At 50.1% G+C, this 19953-nt stretch overlaps 1 protein-coding gene across 1 annotated transcript in view; it reads left to right on the top strand.

Annotated features, from left to right (window-relative positions):
• Nucleotides 1–19953, top strand: part of LOC140393988 (CD9 antigen-like) — a 383521-nt gene that overhangs the window by 354939 nt on the left and 8629 nt on the right. Inside the window, exons 5-7 of the mRNA XM_072480714.1 lie at nucleotides 5255–5350; nucleotides 12945–13016; nucleotides 17573–17656. Of these exons, the coding sequence (XP_072336815.1) occupies nucleotides 5255–5350; nucleotides 12945–13016; nucleotides 17573–17656 (252 nt within the window). The remainder of the gene's footprint in view (nucleotides 1–5254; nucleotides 5351–12944; nucleotides 13017–17572; nucleotides 17657–19953) is intronic.

Here is a 19953-nt window from a genome sequence, read left to right as displayed (position 1 = left end):
ATAACCCTAAAGAAGTAATCGTCTTACCATTGTAGTCACGTTACTGGTAATCGGTTTTCTGAATCTTAGGACTATGACAAAGTTGTGATAAATCAAGAGTATTGATTAAATTAGCAGATGCTCCAGTGTCCAGTTTGAACACAATCTCGGAACCATTGACTTGTAATGGAGTGTTCCATTCAGATTCTGTGTTAATCGATTGTATGGGATGCAGTATCTGTGGATAGGAAGTGTTCTTTACAGTTGTCTGGTACTTCTCAACAACACCCACAAAGAAAGAATCTTCAAGACAATAAGCATCTATATTAACATTAGGGTTGTCCATCTTAGAGGTTTCAGCACTTGTATTATTCTGATCACTCTGATCATTCATATGTTTCTTCATTAAATTTGAAGTTTTAAAGTGTGTCCCTTTTAATGCATTGGACAGCAAAGTGATTCAGTTTGCCACATTTGGAGCACATTTTTCCATGTGCTGGGCAATTTTTATGTGGGTAGGCGTGTCCACAATGTCCACACGTATGACGTTGCTTTCGTCATGCGCAAATTGGTTGCGCGCATGCACAGAACGGTCTTCGTCCAAATCGCGTAGTTTGTTGAAGTGCCCATGTGCAGATCGACAATGCGCATGCGCAATATGGTTGCCATCCGAAACGCGCTTGTTTCTCAACTGCGCTACAGATCCAACGCAGTCGGCCCCAAAGTTTTCACGCCCTTTTCCTGAATCAGTGTTTCTGAATTCTGATTTTTGGATATTTCATTTGTTCTGCACATTTCAATTGCATCTTCCAATTTTAATTCTTTTTGCCTTAATAAACGCTCTGAGTTTCTCATCTTTGATGCCAAAAACGATTTGATCCCTGATCATTGAGTCTGACAAAATGGAGGAATTACAGGTTTGTGACTTTAATCTTAAATCAGTAATGAAGCAATCTATGGATTCTCTATCTTCCTGCACTCTTCTTTTCAAGACAAATCGTTCATAAGTTTCATTAATTTGAGCTTTACAATGAAGGTCAAATTTTTCAATAACTATATCAAATTTCTTTTTATCAACTCCCGCGGAGAATTGGAAAGAGTTATATAGTTCAATAGCCTGTGGTCCAGCCATTGTTAAAAATAACGCGAGTTTTCTGTTATCACTAGCAGTATTTAAATCTGAGAAAGAGAGGTATAGTTGAAATTGCTGCTTAAATATTTTCCAATTTACATCACCTTTACCAGAAGTCCGGGACGGTTTCAGAGTCTGCAGTTTCTCCATGAGGTCTGGACTTGTCTGTGTGCGTTGATGTAACAGGTCTGGAAGCAGTCCTGCCGTCGATGTCTGAGCACGTGCAGGTTTTCTTTCTTCTTAGGTTCTATCTAATTTTAGCCAAATTACTTCACTAATTCCCTGACACCATGTAATGTTCCTTGTATTGTTCTCCAAGATAGCCAAAAGTCGTAGTGTTTACAAAGAACATTGTGGTGTTGGGCGTTCTGACACACAGATGAGCCAACACGGTTGTATATGGTACAACGCTATTTTATTTAAACTTTCTATGTACAGTTTTGTCTTGATACTCTGCACGTGGGGATTCCCTGTTTGTGATCTTGTAACAGGTCTTGTCCGTGTCTTTGTCCCCAGACCTACTGTCCACTAGGTGTCGTGCTCGTACTTTTATGTGGTTGGTGTCCTTGTGTGTGATTGGTTGTGGTGTTGTGTGCTCTGATTAATTTTGGTGTGTCCATCATGATGTGTGTGTTTGAATATCATGACATCCCCCCTTTTTACAAAGATATGTGCCTACGTGGTAATAAATATGATCGCGTCGTGAGTGCATCTAAGAGTGTGTGTGTGTTGTGTACAGCATGTGCATATGACGTAACTATTTACATGGGGCGATGTCGGGTGCGTCACATGAACAAGGTTGTACCATAACAGAACATGAATGCGAACGAGAAAAAAACTTGAACAGTGGTCCAGTCAGACGATATCTGGAACGATAAACAACAACAGGTTATCATATAAAATTGTGTAACTTGTTAGACATATGAACGGTGTTATAAGTCCAGTCTAATGGGCTTGCGACGAGTTCGGGTTGACCGCCTCAAGGGTGGGTCAAGAACCACCGGCTGATGTGCAAGCATGGCCATGGGTGGCGATGGAGAGGGCGTGATCTGCGGCAGCTCCACAAAGTCATCCTCGGAAGCCTGTTGAGGATCTGGCGTGTGCGTACTGTGTGGCTGCGAGCGTGGAAGTCGGCGAAGGGCGCGCCGATTGCGGCGACGCACTGAACCATCCGGCATGCGAACCAGGAACGAGCGGGGAGCCACATGTCGGAGGACTTCGGCCGGTGCTGACCAGCCACCATACGGTTGATGGACGCGTACTTTGTCCCCGGAGGACAGGGGGGGCAGGTCCGTCGCTCGTGTGTCGTACTGACTTTTCTGGCGATCATGCTGCATTTGCATGTTCCGAGGAACCGTCTCATGGTCTGTTGTTGGTGCCAGGATGGACGGTACCGTCGTCCTGAGGGAGCGACCCATTAGTAGCTGCGCTGGCGAGAGACCCGTGGATAGCGGGGCCGATCGATAGGCCAGCAAGGCGAGGTTAAAGTCCGATCCGGCAGCAGCCGCCTTGCACAGGAGCCGCTTGGCAATGTGGACGCCCTTTTCAGCCTTCCCGTTCGACTGTGGATGTAGAGGGCTGGATGTCACATGAGTGAAACCATATGCTGCGGCAAAGGACGACCATTCACGACTGGCGAAGCAGGGTCCATTGTCTGACATGACAGTCCTTGGAATGCCATGGCGAGCAAATGTTTCCTTGCAGGCCCCAATGACTGCGGACGATGTCAGATCATGGAGAGGCATGACTTCCGGGTAGTTTGAGAAGTAGTCTATAATAACGATGTGATCTCTGCCGAGCGCGTGAAATAGGTCAACACCCACCTTCGCCCAGGGGGACGTCACCAACTCGTGTGGTAGAAGCGTCTCCGGAGGTTGCGCCGGCTGAAATCTCTGACAGGTTGTGCAATTGAGCACCACGTTGGCTATGTCTTCATTAATACCCGGCCAATATACCGCCTCTCAGGCCCTTCGTCTGCATTTTTCGACGCCCAAGTGGCCTTCGTGTAGTTGATTAAGAATCATCTGGCGCATGCTGTGTGGAATAACGATCCTGTCTAATTTCATAAGGACCCCGTCTATGTTGGTCAGGTCATCTCGCACATTATAAAACTGGGGGCAATGCCCTTTGAGCCACCCTTCCATCATGTGGCGCATCACTCGCTGTAGAAGGGGGTCAGTCGCCGTCTCTGCGCGTATGTGGGCCAGACTTGGATCATCAGCTGGCAGATTTGCTGCTGTCAGAGTCACGTGTGCCTCAATTTGACGCACGAACCCCTCCGCATCTGGTGGTGTGCTCACTGCTCGGGAGAGCGTGTCCGCCACGATGAGATTCTTCCCCGGAGTGTAGATCAGTTCGAAATCATACCTCCTGAGTTTAAGTAAGATGCGCTGAAGGCGAGGGGTCATGTCGTTCAGGTCTTTGTTAATGATGTTGACCAGGGGCGGTGGTCAGTTTCAACCGTAAATCGTGGCAGGCTGTACACATAGTCGTGGAACTTGTCCAGTCCAGTTAACAAGCCCAGGCATTCTTTTTCTATTTGCGCGTAGCGCTGTTCGGTAGGGGTCATGGCTCGTGAGGCATATGCAACCGGGGCCCATGACGACGTGCTGTCTTTTTGCAGGAGTACCGCTCCAATACCAGATTGGCTGGCGTCTGTTGAGATCTTTGTAGGGCGAGTCGTGTCAAAGAACGCCAGCACTGGTGCCGTGACCAGTTTGTGCTTGAGCTCCTCCCATTCCAGCTGATGCGATTGCTGCCAGTGGAATTCTGTTGATTTGTTTACGAGATGGCGCATATTCGTTGTATGAGAAGCCAGGTTGGGAATGAACTTCCCAAGGAAGTTGACCATGCCCAGGAATCTTAGGACAGCCTTCTTGTCAGCCGGTCGTGGCATGGCTGTGATGGCGCTAACTTTGTCTGCATCGGGACGGACCCCTGATCGTGAGATGTGGTCCCCGAGGAATTTCAGCTCCATCTGGCCGAAGGCACACTTCGCGCGGTTGAGACGCAGGCCATTTTGTCGTATGCGGGTGAAGACACGTCGTAGACGATGCATGTGTTCCTGCGGAGTGGTGGACCAAATGATGATATCGTCCACATATACACGTACCCCTTCGATGCCTTCCATCATCTGCTCCATAATGCGGTGGAAAACTTCAGATGCTGAAATGATGCCGAATGGCATCCGGTTGTAGCAGAATCTGCCAAAAGGGGTGTTGAACGTGCATAGCCTTCGGCTGGCCGGGTCCAATTGGATCTGCCAAAATCCTTTGGACGCATCCAATTTGGTGAATATTTTGGCTTGCGCCATCTCGCTGGTGAGGTCCTCTCGTTTCGGGATGGGATAGTGTTCCCGATATGCCTACTGTACTTTAACACCGTGCGGCGAGCGAGGCATTTACACGGTGCCGGAGCATCACAATTTGGCGTCAAACCGACGTCGTTTGCGATTTTGGCGTCGGAAGCTATTCTCCACCCAATCGTGTTTCGCGATATTGGCTTCGGCAAGTCGAGAACCCCGCCTCTCGTCTCCCAAACGGAGAATTCCAGCTGAGACATGAGAAAAAAACATTTTCACACACGTGTGGCTCAGGTCAGGAATGCTCTGACTGGACGTGTGCTGGAGGCAGGTTCAATCGAGGCATTCCGGACGGCATTAGATGATTATTTGAATATAAAAAATGTTCCAGGGGAAAAGGCAGAGGAATGGCACCACCTGACGATGCTCGTTTGGAGATCTGGGACAGACACGATGGGCCAAATGGCCTCCTCCGTCACCATGACAATTCCATGATTCCGAGATCTCATTCTCCCACTTGTGTCTCAATCATCCCTTCCAGTGTCACCCTCTCCATTTCACTGTTTCCTCTTGCCCCGTGTCCTTGTCTCTCCCACTATCCCTTTCCTGTCCATTCTCTTTCTCATTCCCTGTTTGATTCTACATTCACTGTCTCTCTCTCTTGCCCTCTTCTCTTCATTGCTTTATCTCTTTCTCTGCGCCATTCTGTATCATCCTCTCTCTCCCTTGCTCTCTCTCTCTCTACCCCCATCCTGTCCTTCACTCACCCCCTTCTTCCACTCCATCATATTTGATTGTGGATCTTGTTGTAAGATGGATTTTTTTTCTTTTTACTCTGATAGATTCTGCAAGAGATGAATGCTTATTACAGTAAGTCACTGAATGTTTATCGTACAACTGGATCTGGAAACAGGACACTGTACGCCATTCACAATGTGGTGAGTAGACGCTACACACAGTCACGCTGAATGTTGACCCTGTGCTGATTGTATTCTGTACACAACCATCCAAACACTTGTGTTAGTGAACACCTTACACACCCAACACACCAGATATTCATGGTGGAGTATTCACCATGAGTCCCCAGAACAGTCACAGCACACTGAGCATCCTATATTATACATGGCATAACCCACCCCTTAAATATTCTCATTAATTTGGCCAAAGAGGGAAAAAAGACACAGTGGGCAGGATTTTCCTTCTGTATTCAGGAGCCGAATAATGGGAGAAAACAGGTTCCAAACCACCACTTGCTGGAGGCGAAGCTTGTTCCGCAATATTTGGGGAGGCACTACCCTAACTGGCTATCTCCGTATTCGCTGTACTTATCGGTATCGGGGTTGGTTTAGATCAACTGACTGGGCGGTTGGTTCATGATGCGGAGAGACGCCAACAACACCGGTTCAATTCCTGTGCCAGCTGAGGTTACCATGCAGGCTCTGCCTTCTCAACCTTGCCTCTCGCCTGAGTTGTGGTGACCCTCAGGTTAAACCACCACCAGTCAGCTCTCTCTCAAAGAGGGAGATATTACCATCCAGACCAGGCCCCAGCAGTGGCTAGGATACTGGACAGAAACCTCAAAGTTTATTTTAATTTTGTAAGACTGTGAGGAAAGGATACCTCACCCCAGGAGTGATTTTACAAAGAAATAGGCAGATGGTTTATTAAAACAAATTTTATTACTAGCACAGTATTAAAATATCTTGACCATCACACCAGAAAATAGCTTACAATTACTCCTTAAGTAATGCTAATCAATGCAGTGGCACAGTAACCCCTAATTGCTGTCTTCATTCCCACTCACACAGAAAATAAAATCTCGGGCTGGATTCTCCATTATTGGGACTATGCCCCACACCGGCCTCAAAACGGGAGAGTTTCACGCCAGAAAAACTGGCATCAAAGGGACACGAATTCCCAGCCCTGCAGGGGACAAGCAGGGACCGGGAGTAGATCTCACAGCTTATGCTGCAGATACGGGCCCCCGCACTTCCGGGCTGGAGGCCGCGTATGCTCATGGCGGTGGCCTCCAGCGGTCGCACCGTGCTCCATGGTGGACTTGGAGCATGGAGATAGACCCAAAAAAGAAATCACCGATTGGCCGCGCGCCCGACCCTCAATGCCCGCACAAGCATTTACCGGCTGCCTATAAGGCCCCCCCTGTCCTCCGATCGGCCCACCCCCGACCAGGGCAGCCACGGACTGAGTCCACAGCCGCCACGCGAGTATCCCGACCGGCTGGACCACATTAGTTCCAGGCTGTCGGGACTTCGGCCAGTCAGGGGCGGAGAATGGCGGAGCGGGCTTCTGGCAATGGCTTCAGGTAGGTCCCAGGTGGCACGATGTACTCCCCGAGTACGCCGCTTTTCGGGGCCCGCAGAACCCGGGAACTGGCGGCAGTCCCGATTTCGGCGTTGGGGTACGGAGAGTTCAGCCCCTCAGCTCTCAATTCGCTGTTAGCCCTCAGGAATACTTGCTTTTCAGAGATGTTCTTTGAGAAAGAGATCTTTTGCTACTGCTGTACAGAAAGGACCCGAATCCTGTCAGAACTATGCAGAAACTCTGGCTGTATTTCTCCAGAAGATGTTTCTCAGCTTGTTTCAGCTCACCTTCCAATCAGACAAGTCTGAAATGCTTGGAAAGAAACTTAATATGTCCACAGACATATCTTTAAGTGAACTGCAGTGAAATTGATGCTTGACATCTGCTCACAGCTTCCTCGGGAACTCAACTGACCTGCTTTTTCTGCAAAATGCCTGATACCTTAGCTCCACCCAGTAACTGCATCATCTTACCAAGCTGAAATCTAATTAATTCCACAGGGAACCCGCTTAATAAAAACAAAACTTCCCAAGCCTTTTACGATGCTTTAATTGTACCCCTGGCTCCCAATCTTTTAAACCAGGATTTTTAAAAACTTGACTGCAGCAGTCTCTCTCTCACACACACACACCTAACCCAGGCCTTTAACCCTTACTGCACCAAACACATATAATACAATATATCTGAAATTCTTACATTAATCACAGAGAGCAGCCTCTGGTCTTTGGGGAATATGGCAGTTTTCACTTATCAGCATGGTGAGCTGGCTTCCCATGCTTAAGACCCAATCAGAGGTCACTTAGCACTGGAGTCTCGGCAGCCCCAGAGGGAGAGTTGGCACTGCTGAGATGGGGTGGAAGCTGTGAGGATCCCTCACCAAGGTACATTGTGATGGGAAAAGAAACACCAATACTGGATCGCCATTGATCACGATTGCACACTTTCCTTCCTGCGGTCCGACCAATAGGATGCAGGCTTCATCTCTGATAAACTGAACCTGCTGCAGAAGGGCTGCCTCCATTGAGTGGGCTGACTGAGCATGCGGAAGATGGTTAGGAGGCTGAAAAATCACCTTGAATTGAACTTTAATCACCTTCATATACTGTCTGCCTCTGTAGATCCCTTGAGAAGGTGGTGGTGAGCTGTCTTCTTGAACTGCTGCAGTCCATGAGATGTAGGTACACCCACAGTGCAGTTAGAAGGGATTCCAGGGTTTTGACCCAACAACAGTGAAGGAACGGCGATATATTTCCAAGTCAGGATGGTGAATGACTTGGAGGGGAAACCTCCAGGTGGTCGTGTTCCCAGGTATTTGCTGCCTTGTCCTTCTAGATAGTAAAGATCATGGGCTGGATTCTCCGCCCCTCCGCGTCACATTTCTGCTTCACCCTGCCGGCGGGATGTTCCGTTACGCCCGCCGGTCAATGGGGTTTCCCATTGTGGAGCAGCCCCACGCCGTCGGGAAACCCTCGGACTGGTGGCAAAACGGAGCATCCCGCCGGCGGAGAATACTGCTCCATGGTTTGGATGGTGGTGTCAAAAGGAACTTGGTGAGTTCTTGCAGTGCATCTTGTAGATCAAAGGTTTCCAAATTGTGAACCAATGGGGTCACAATGGGCACATTGGGCGATGGTGAGCTGCCCCTCCTGTGGGATGGGAGACGACCGAGGCTGGAGCCTCCGGCTGGACAGACCTGGATCGATCCTGCCAAATAGCAAGGCAGAACTGATGAGTGAGCACACAGGCCACTGTAACAGCAGAAATCTCTTCGAGCGGGTGTGCAATGTTTCTATGCTGACTTGGTGCAGTCAGTGACAGGCAGCTTTAACTACAGTGAATGAGGCAGAAAAAAGGTCACCAGGCTCCACACAAACCTGGGTTTAGGCTTTGATCTTTACTGTTTCTGCATGTCCCTCCTTGGATTCCTCTCCCATTAAAGGAACCAGACCACTCGAAGGCCTTGTGAAAACTGCTGCTCTGATATTCTGTTTAACTGAGACAAGCTTGATTGATTGATATTTATTGTCACATGTACTGAAGTACAGTGGCAAGTATTTTTCTGCGGACAAGGGAACGAACACAGTACGTACATAGTAGACAAAAGAATAATCGACAGAGAACATTGACAAATGGTACATCAACAAATAGTGATTGGTTACAGTGCGGAACAAGACCAAACAAGCAATACATGAACTGTTGGAGTGTCTGCTGAAGTTGACCACATATCAGAAACTGAGCAGTCCTGAAGTGCATCTTCCGTGGGTAAGGCTCAGCCCATCACAATTTAGAGTGTGTCCCCAGAGGGGATCCCACAGCCTGAGAATCCAGCCTGAGTGGTCCAGCCTGAACATCCAAATCAACCGAGGGTTCAACACCTGGCATTCTGAAGAGATCACCACCTGCAAAGACCTCAACCCCAACAGTGAAGATCCTCAAATTTCTCACACCTCTTAATCCCTGTTACTCTTGAACCATTCCTAGCCCTTCGCCGTATTTCTGTCTTGTGTGTGTCTGGGTGGAGGGTGGGATAGGGTTTTTGGAATAGGTAGACGAATAGACCATCGTTCCATTATATGTTTATCTTTTACTCTTGTTATACATAAACAGTTTTACTTATAAATTTGGTCCCTGTAATTGATTGGGGCAGTCAGGGGTTAAAGATCTCAGGAAAATGCACAAACTATTGGTTAATTCACTTCTGTTGGGACTCTGAGGTCTGTGGGGCTGGAACTGACTGTGCACTCACCCAGGGTGTCGTAACAAGTGTGTAAGTGTGTGTACGAGTACATAAGTGCATATGTGAGGGTGCGTGAGTGAATGTCTGTGTGATTGTGTGTGTGTGTGTGTGTGTGGCAAAATTCAACTACATCCTTACGCAGCCCAGGACAATAAAAATGTTTTTGTAATTTTGCTCGGGTTTTCCTTGCTCTTAAATGATTCTGTACGGCAACCTTATGTGCTACCAGCAAAACCTCCTTTCTGTAACCCACCGGTAATACCAGCTGATGATCTTCTACCCATTTCTCATCTGCCTGAATGTGTATGTGTCTCCACTTTCTCATTGATACATTGGGCAAGATTCTCCGACCCCCCGCCGAGAAATTCGTCGGGCGCCGACCTAGCCCCTCAAGGTTGGGGCTCGGCCCCCAAAGATGCGGAGCATTCCACACCTTTAGGGCAGCGCGATGCCCGTCTGATTTGCGCTGTTTTGGGCGCCAGTCGGCGTTTCGCCCCTTATTTCCAATGCAATAACACTCTGGTATACCCTCAGATTCTATGTCTGTATATGCTTGCTGATACTACTGGGGGTGGGGGGGGGGACGAGCCGGGGGTGGGTGGGGGGAGGGGTACTTCGATTCTAGATGGCCCGGCGTGTCAGGTGGAGATCCTCGGACACCTGGTCAGTCAGAGGGAAGGATCATTTTGTCTGACATGAACAACTCACTTGAAACAGGTCATCTGGGTGAAGGGTCAGTGGATCCTCACCTCTGGCCGCAGGCAAACCTCCCTGTTGGTCACAGCTCTCTCCTCGGACAATGCTGCGATTTCCAGGGCCTGTTCGTCATAGGAGGTGAGGACTTCAATCTCTTTTACTGCGTCCCCCTGTCTTGGCCCTTTCCCCGTTTATTATGAGCTGTGTTCTCCTTTCGGGACAAAGAGAGGGCATTGTGAGCTCCAGGCTTGATGGGTCGGGGGTCTGCAGCAGGTGGCATGTGTGGGCACCGCACCTGGACATGAAGGAGCTGTGCTGGTGGATGCCAGGCGGTTCTGAGGAACAAACAGGAAGATCGGATGTGGGGAGGGTGCAGGGCGTCAGTCAGTCAATTGGGCGGAAGGGGGGGATTTGGGAATTTGAGGGGTGGCAGGTGGAACTGATGCCAGTAGAGAGCTGATGCCTGTTGGAGGTTGCTGGTCTTCTTGCAACATTGTACAGTGGTCCTCCTGGTCATGCTTCGCGCATGACACTGGCCCCCCAGGCGGCATTGACGACCTTGTTGTTGGTTATTCAACCCCCTCGGGGGAACAGGGTGCCCCGCCTCTCATCCAAAGCACTGAGAAGCCTGGCCAGGTCGGCATCCCAAAGTGAGGAGCAGATCTGTGCGTTGTCATGCTTGTGTGTTGGCTGGGAGCGAGTGGTTAGGGAGCATATAAAAGCAGCTCCTCCTTGTAGCGGCAAGACGCTGAGAAGCGAGTCGGACAGCGAAGAAGCCAGTAATGTTAAGAATATCTTAGGGGTTCATTTTGACAATATAGGGCGTGATCTCACCAACGCAGCCATCGCAAAACTCCCTGCCAAACGCGCCCAAACCAGACTTTAACTTCAGTTCGCTGAATCACGCCTATAGCCCAATTTATTCAGCCACCCCTCACAGGTCAACCCCCTTTATCCCAGCAACCAATTTATCATAGAACCATATAATTTTATAGCACAGAAGGAGGCCATTCAGCCCATTGTGTCTGCACCGGCTCCCAAAAGAACCATTGAATTCCTACAGTGCAGAAAGAGGTCATTCGGCCCATTGAGTCTGCACTGACCCTCTGAAAGAGCTCCCTATCGTGGCCCATTCCTCCACCCTATCTTCGTAACCCACCTAACCTTTTGACACTAAGGAGCAATTTAACTCGGCCAATCCACCTAACCTGCACATCTTTGTGACTGTGGGAGGAAACCAGAGCATCCGGAGGAAACCCACGCAGACACGGAGAGAAAGTGCAGACTCCACACAGACAGTGACCCTAGACTGCAATTGAACCCAGGTCCCTGGCGCTGTGAGGTAGCAGCGCTAACCACTTTGCTGCCTTGAGCTACCCAGCTAGTCCCAGTCTCCAGCCCTGTCTCCGTAACCCTCTAAATTCATCACTTTCAAATATGTATCCAGCTCTCTTTTGAATCCTCCTATGGAATCTGCCTCCACCACTCTCCCAGGCAGCGCATTCCAAATCCCAACAACTCTCTGATGAAGAAGTTTCTCCTCAGCTCACTCGTAACTCTCTTGCTGACCATTTTGAAATTGTGACCCCTAGTCATTGACTTACCACCTAGTAGAAACAGAATATCGTTCTTCACCTTATCAAAATTGTTCATCATTTTGAACATCTCAATAAGGTCACCTCTTAATCTTCTTAGTAATACTTACTGTGCTACTTCTGATTCGCTGACACACAAAATTGTTATGACACCACGGGCTAGTGCAAGGTCAAATCCAACCCCAATCATCCCAGAATCACAGCACAAATGAATTAATTAATAATTCTTATAAAAATTCCTGAAATCTTTGGCCCTTGGCTACCCAATAATTACATTCACCAGGTTTGTAAGTTGAAGCACAAATACTGTTTATTTATAACTAGAACAAATATGAAATGCGCAATAAATACAACTACTTAATGTCAAGCTAATGTCTGACTCCCCCTTTAACTACCACTCCCTCTGCCCACCAACACAAGACAGACAAACACAGAGGGATGGAAAGGGGTAACAATAATAAGGATTAAGATCAAAAGATAGGAGTTCTTGCTTCACATGATGAGTTCTTCAGTGCACTTTATTCACAGTATGACTGTGGATCAAAGTCTCTCGTTTACAGCCTGTAATGATCTTCCTTGCAGTTAGCAATATCTTACTCACAACTTTTCCAGGAGAGGCTTCTGGCTTCACTCCAGCCTGTTCTGTGGCGAGAGTTATCAGATTCTGGGTTCTGCTTGCATCAACCTTTTCTGTATAGCGAGTTGGTGACTACAGCGACCTTTTGATGAGAATTCGCTGGTTATTTCTGGCGAAAACAGAGTGGGAAAAGAGAGGTTTTCTCTCAGCTGCCAAAGCGAAACTGAAAGCCCTTTAGGTCTCTGAACCATTATCAGTACCAAACACCACCTGTTACTGGGCAGAGCACCGTATTTTAGGCCCATTCATTGGCCACCAGCCACATCAATCCATTCAAGTCATCATTGATGTCACTCTAAAACAGCTCAGCCTTCTGGATCTTCCTGTATGAATTAAAGATGCAGACTGCTTTGCCTTAAATTCACATGTCCATTCAGCATCCACGGATCACAAATGTAATGGCAAAAGTAAAAGAAAGGGTAAATAAGGGAATAAATAAGAACAAACGGGAAGGACCTGTACAATCTCACAGGCACATACATGTTCTAACCTCTCAGGCACAGCCAGATTTGATGAGAAATGTTTTTCCCTGTCTCTCTCTCTAGTTGCATTGCTGTGGAGACTCATTACCAGATCCTTCTATACAGCTTCTCTGCCCCACATTACGCGTGCCAGCGGTGAGTTCCATGTTTCACATTTAATTCGACACGGAATTGCTTGATTCGCTTGCACATATTGTCACAGCCCTTCAATTGATGTTAAACTCTGATAATAAGTACTGACCTTCGGCTGACCCTGTAACAAAGCAATATGGGCAATTCATCAATTCAGTCTGTTTATTTATTTAGTTATCTAATTGCCCCTGGTGGCATTCCACAGATGCTGCTTGTGCTCCCTTTCCCATTCCGAGATTTAGTTTGACATCAGACATCCACATGTATGTTCCCATTGGCAATCATGCTCATTTCTGTCAGGGTCGTATTAGTCTTTCATTCCAATTATTATTTTATAGACCTCTGTGATAACCCTCTCGAGGACCACAGGGGATTGCTAATTGATCTCCCTGTGACTTTTGTGGAATATGAGTTCCATTGTTGAGCGGATGGAGGCCCAATAGGGGCTCATCAACAAGTCCTCAGATATCGACACCCGTGCCCGCCCAGCAGATCCGGTAGTCCCGATCATCCTGATCGTGCCATTTGTCCCGGTTGTCCCGATCGTCCCGGTAGTCCCGATCGTCCCATTCGCCCAAGTAGTCCCGATCATCCCATTCATCCCGGTAATGTCGATAGTTCCCGTCGTACCGGTTGTCCCAGTCGTCCCAGTAGATCCGATCATCCCGATCGTCCCAGTCGTCCCGGTAGTCCCGATCATCCCAGTCGTCCCGGTAGTCCCGATCGTCCCAGTCGTCCCTGTAGTCCCTGTAGTCCCGATCGTCCCAGTCATCCCGGTAATATCGATAGTTCCGGTCGTCCCGGTTGTTCCAGTCATCCTGGTAGATCCAATCATCCCGATCGTCCCAGTCGTCTCAATCATCCCGATCGTCCCAGTCGTCCCAGTAGACCTGATCGTCCCAGTCGTCCTGATCATCCCGATCGTCCCAGTCATCCCGGTAGTCCCGATAATCCCGATCATCCCAGTAGTCCCGATAATCCCGATCGTCCCGGTAGTCCATATCATCCTGATTGTCCCAGTCGTCCCTGTAGTCCCGATCGTCCCAGTCGACCCAGTAGTCCCAATCATCCCGATCATCCCGATCGTCCCAGTCGTCCCGGTAGACCCGATCATCCCGATCGACCCTGTAGTCCCGATCGTCCCATTTGTCCCGCTAGTCCCGATCGTCCCAGTCGTCCCGATCATCCCAATTGTCCCAGTCATCCCGTTCATCCCGATCGTCCCAGTCGTCCCGGTAGTCCCGATTATCCCGATCGTCCCTGTAGTCCCGATCGTCCCATTTGTCCCGGTAGTCCCGATCGTCCCAGTCATCCTGTTCGTCCCGATCATCCCGATCATCCCAGTCATCCTGATCGTACCAGTCGTTCCGGTAATCTCGATAGTTCCGGTCATCCCGGTAGTCCCGATTATCCCGATCGTCCAGGCAGACCCGATCATCCCGATCGTCCCATTTGTCCCGGTAGTCCCGATCAGACCGATCATCTCGGTCGTCCCAGTTGTCCCGGTAGTCTCCATAATCCCTATCATCCCAGTCGTCCCGGTAGTCCCGATCATCCCGATCGTCCCAGTCGTCCCGATCACCCTATCGTCCCAGTTGTCCCGGTAGTCCCGATCATCCCGATCATCCTGATTGACCCAGTCGTCCTGGTAATCCTGATCGTCCCAGTCGTCCCGGTAGTCCTGATCATCCCGATCATCCCGATCGTCACGGTCGTCACGGTCGTCCCAGTAGTCCCGATCATCCCGATCGTCCCGGTAGGCCCGATCGTCCCGATCGTCCCAGTCGTCCTGGTAGTCCCGATCATCTTGATCGTCCCAGTCATCCCGATTATCCCGATCCCAGTTGTCCCGGTAGTCCCGATCGTCCCGGTAGTCCTGATCGTCCTAGTCGTCCCGGTTGTCCCGATCATCCCAATCGTCCCGGTCGTCCCAGTAGTCCCGATCGTCCAAGTTGTCCCGGTAGTCCCGATCGTCTCAGTCATCCCGGTAGTCCCGATTATCCCGATCGTCCCGGCCGTCCTGATCGTCCCAGTCGTCCCGGTTGTCCCATTAGTCCCGATCGTCCCGATCATCCCGATCGTCCTGGTAGTCCCGATCATCCCGATAGTCCCAGTTGTCCCGGTAGTCCCGATCATCCTGATCATCCCAGTCATCACGGTAGTTCCGATTATCCCGATCGTCCCGGTCGTCCCGATCATCCTGATCGTCCCAGTTGTCCCGGTTGCCCGATCATCTCGATTGTCCCAGTTGTCCCGATCGTTCCAGTTGTCCCGGTAGTCCCGATCATCCCGATCGTCCCAGTCGTCCTGGTAGTCCCAATCATCCCGATCGTCCCAGTTGTCCTGGTAGTCCCGATCATCTTGATCGTCCCAGTCATCCCGATTATCCCGAACCCAGTTGTCCCGGTAGTCCCGATCGTCCCGGTAGTCCTGATCGTCCTAGTCGTCCCGGTTGTCCCGATCGTCCCGGTCGTCCCAGTAGTCCCGATCGTCCCAGTTGTCACGGTAGTCCCGATCGTCTCAGTCATCCCGGTAGTCCCGATTAGCCCGATCGTCCTGGCCGTCCAGATCGTCCCAGTCGTCCCGGTTGTCCCATTAGTCCCGATCGTCTCGATCATCCCGATCGTCCAGGTAGTCCCGATCATCCCGATCGTCCCAGTTGTCCCGGTAGTCCCGATCATCCTGATCATCCCAGTCATCACGGTAGTCCTGATTATCCCGATCGTCCCGGCCGTCCTGATCGTCCCAGTCGTCCCGGTTGTCCCATTAGTCCCGATCGTCTCGATCATCCCGCTCGTCCTGGTAGTCCCGATCATCCCGATCGTCCCAGTTGTCCCGGTAGTCCCGATCATCCTGATCATCCCAGTCATCACGGTCGCCCCGATCATCCCGATCGTCCCAGTTGTCCCGGTTGCCCGATCATCCCGATTGTCCCAGTTGTCCCGGTAGTCCCAATCATCCCGATCGTCCCAGTTGTCCTGGTAGACCCGATCATCTTGATCGTCCCAGTCATCCCGATTATCCTGAACCCAGTTGTCCCGGTAGTCCCGATCGTCCCGGTAGTCCTGATCGTCCTAGTCGTCCCGGTTGTCCCGATCGTCCCGGTCGTCCCAGTAGTCCCGATCGTCCCAGTTGTCACGGTAGTCCCGATCGTCTCAGTCATCCCGGTAGTCCCGATTATCCCGATCGTCCCGGCCGTCCTGATCGTCCCAGTCGTCCCGGTTGTCCCATTAGTCCCGATCGTCCCGATCGTCCTGGTAGTCGATCATCCCGATCGTCCCAGTTGTCCCATTAGTCCCGATCGTCCCGATCGTCCTGGTAGTCCCGATCATCCCGATCGTCCCAGTTGTCCCAGTTGTCCCAGTAGTCCCGATCATCCTGATCATCCTAGTCATCACGGTAGTTCCGATTATCCCGATCGTCCCGGTAGTCCCGATCATCCCAGTAGTCCCGATCATCCTGTTCGTCCCAGTCGTCCCGGTAGTCCCGATCGCCCCAGACGTCCCGGTAGTCCCGATCATCCCGATCGTCCCAGTCGTCCCGGTAGTCCCGATCGCCCCAGACGTCCCGGTAGTCCCGATCATCCCGATCGTCCCAGTCGTCCCGGTAGTCCCGATTACCCCGATCATCCCGGTAGTCCCGATCATCCTGATCGTCCCAGTCGTCCCGGTAGTCCCGATCGTCCCATTCGTCCCAGTCGTCCCGGTAGTCCCGATCATCCCAGTTGTCCCGGTAGTCCCAATCGTCCCGTTCGTCCCAGTCGTCCCAGTAGTCCCGATCATCCCAGTCGTCCTGGTATTCCGATCATACCAGTCGTTCCGGTAATCCCGATCATCCCGATCGTCAAAGTAGGCCCGGTCGTCCCGATCGTCCCAGTCGTTCTGGTAATCTCGATAGTTCCGGTCATCCCGGTAGTCACAGTAGTCACGGGCTGGAAAATTTGATTTGTACATCGCAGCTGAAACCTTTTTTGTGAATAAACCTGATTTGCCTTTTAGTCTGCGCCTCCTGGAATCACCACAACCTGTCATGTTTCTCTTGTTTATTTCTTTGGGAGATTGAAGCTGAAGTAAGTTTTAAGATGGAGTTGGGCAGAAAATTGTACAGATTGAAAAGCTGACTGTTGAGTATTTTTCCTTGGGATAGTGCACTTTTTTCCTTGGGATCTGGTCACTCACTACACTCAGGGTGAGAATTGTGGGTATAAGCAGCACTCTAGAGGCAGTATAGAATCCTGCCTGATACCGAGGGTAACTCACTGTTGGAGTTGCTGTCTTTCTGAGCTATTGAAGCCTTTTTACATCTGAAGCAGACTGAAAGGATCCCTGGATATTATTTATAGGAGGAGCTGGGGCGTTCGCCTTGGAACTCTGGTCAATATTTATCCCTCAAGTAATACCACTCAAATATTCCCAGCAACGAAACGTGGGGATGACAACGCTTGGCGGAGTTGTGATCGTATCATTAGAGCACTTATTCAGCATGTTATTTATGAGAAAATGCTATTATGGTCTGACTACTGACCACCATCACTGATTTCCTGCTCAATGTCTCCACAGAACTGCTCTTCTAAATTAAAGGAATTTTTCAACTCAAAGCTATACATGATTGGAGTGGTGGGAATTGGGATTGCCGGAGTCATGGTAAGGTAGTTCAACTCTGTTGGTCAAACTCATTTGTTTCGATAGGCCCCAAGCCTTGATGTATCTGAGCTTCTGCGACAGGATGTGCAGCCCAGTGTAGTGGTCTCACTGTGATACCTTGTCACAAAAACAGAACATGACGGAAATACTCAGCATCTGTGGAGAAAGAAACGTTTCCAATCCATCTAACTCTTCTTCAGAATTAAAGAGAGGGAAAAAATGTGAGGGGCTTTATATTACTTGATGGTGAGTGGAGCAGCTGGAGCAGAGTAAACGGTCAGTGATTAGTGGGAGCTAGTTACAAAGATGTGTAGGGCATGAGACAGAGGAATAGTTCATGGCAGTTTAAAGGGCTAAAGATAAGGGGGGCGATTCTCCAATATGGAGCCCAAGAGTTTGCGCAGTCGTGAACGCTGTCGCGTTTCACAAAGGCGCGAACCGGGCCCGGGTTGGGCCAATTCTGGCCCACACAGGGGGCCAACACGGCGATTTTGCGGCGCCAAATAGGCACCACGCCAACCCGCGCATGTGCAGTTGGGCCGCGACAACCTGCGCATGCGCGGGGGACTTCTTTAACGCACCAGCTCCGACCAACATGGCGTCGGTGTTCAGGGGCCAGCCACGCCAAAAAGTAGGCCCATTGGGGAAAGGCTGGCCCGCCGATCGGTGGGCCCCGATCGCGGGCCAGACCCCATCGGAGGCCCCCTCCGGTGAAGGAGCCCCCTTCCCCCTCCACAGGCCGCCACCCCCCTCCCCCCGACCATTCTCGCAGAGTTCCCGCTGGCAGCGACCAGGGGTGAACGGCGCCGGTGGGACTCTGTCGTATTAGCGCAGCCGCTCGGCCCATCCGGCCTGGAGAATCGCGTGCTGGCGTCGGGGCGTCGTGGCACGGTTGCGGCGATTCTCCGGCCCGGCGCGGGGCTCAGAGAATCGTCCCCAAGATAACAGAATGTGATAATGGGAGAACAAAGATCAGTGAAAGCAAAACTAAAAAATAAGTGACAGATGACCCAGTGCGGGAGGGGGAGTTTGAATTGGGATAACAATGTTTTTGAATAAAAAGGGGTCAAGATGGAGGAGAAAGTTGTTGAACTCAATGTTGAGTCTGAAGAGCTGTAACATTGTCTGATTGAAAGATGAGATATTGCTCATGTTGGGCTTCACTGGAATATTGCAGCAGGCCAAGGACAAACATTTTTAAAAAAAATAATTTCCGGGATGTGGCGTTGCTGGTTCAGCCCGCATTTATTTTTGCCCATCCCTAATCGCCATTCAGAAGTTGGTTGTGAGCTGCAGTTCCACGTGGGTGCTGAGTTGAAGTGGCAATTGACAGGAAGGTTGGGGTCAATCTTCTCTCGTCCTTCACACTGCTATTAAAACTTTTTCTGTCTCATCTTTGTAACAATTTGACTTATCTCCCACCAATCACTGACTTCCTACTCTGCCCAGCTACTCCTCCTTTATATCGTATAAACTCCACCGTGGCACAGTGGTTAGCACTGCTGCCTCACAGTGCCAGGGACCCGGTTCAATTCTGGCCTCGAGTGACTGTGTAGAGTCTGCACGTTCTCCCCATGCCTGCGTGGGTTTCCTCCAGGTGCTCTGGTTTCCTCCCACAGTTCAGAGATGTGCAGGTTAGGTGGGGTTACGGGGTTGTGAGTTAGGGTGAGGGAGTGGGTCTCGGTTGAGTGTTATTTCAGAGGGTTGGTGCAGATTTGATGGGCCCAATGGCCTCCTTCTGCACTAGGGATTCTATGGATCACATTTCTCTATTTTAGGTCTGAAAGAGAGTAAGAGAGGGGTTACTGGGTTATGGGGATAGGGTGGTGTGGTCTTGTGTAGGGTGCTCTTTCAAGAGCCGGTGCAGACTCGATGGGCCGAATGGCCTCCGTTCTGCACTGTAAATTCTATGATTCTATGATTCTATGATAATTCAGACTGGAAACGTTAACTCTGTTTGTCGTCCCACAGATGCTGATCATTTGCAGAATTTTCTGTTTTTATTTCAGATTTCCAAGGACTCTGGGTCTTTACTCGTTGGAGTTTGGATGAGAGGGGATCTTATTGAAACTTACAGGCTACTGCGAGGCCTGGATAGAGTGGACGTGGAGAGGATGTTTCCACTTGTAGGAAAAACTAGATCCAGAGGATACCATCTCAGACTAAAGGGACAATCCTTTAAAACTGAGATGAGGAGGTATTTCTTCAACCAGAGGGTGGTGAATCTGTGGAACTCTTTGCCGCAGAACAAAGTCAGTATTCACTCAGGAAAAAGATAATGTTGTGGAGGAGAATGC

The sequence above is a fragment of the Scyliorhinus torazame genome, chromosome 17 (assembly GCF_047496885.1).
Source record: "Scyliorhinus torazame isolate Kashiwa2021f chromosome 17, sScyTor2.1, whole genome shotgun sequence".
NCBI lineage: Eukaryota > Metazoa > Chordata > Chondrichthyes > Carcharhiniformes > Scyliorhinidae > Scyliorhinus > Scyliorhinus torazame.
Note: the sequence above shows the minus strand (reverse complement) of the source record. Positions and strands in the feature narration are given on the sequence as shown.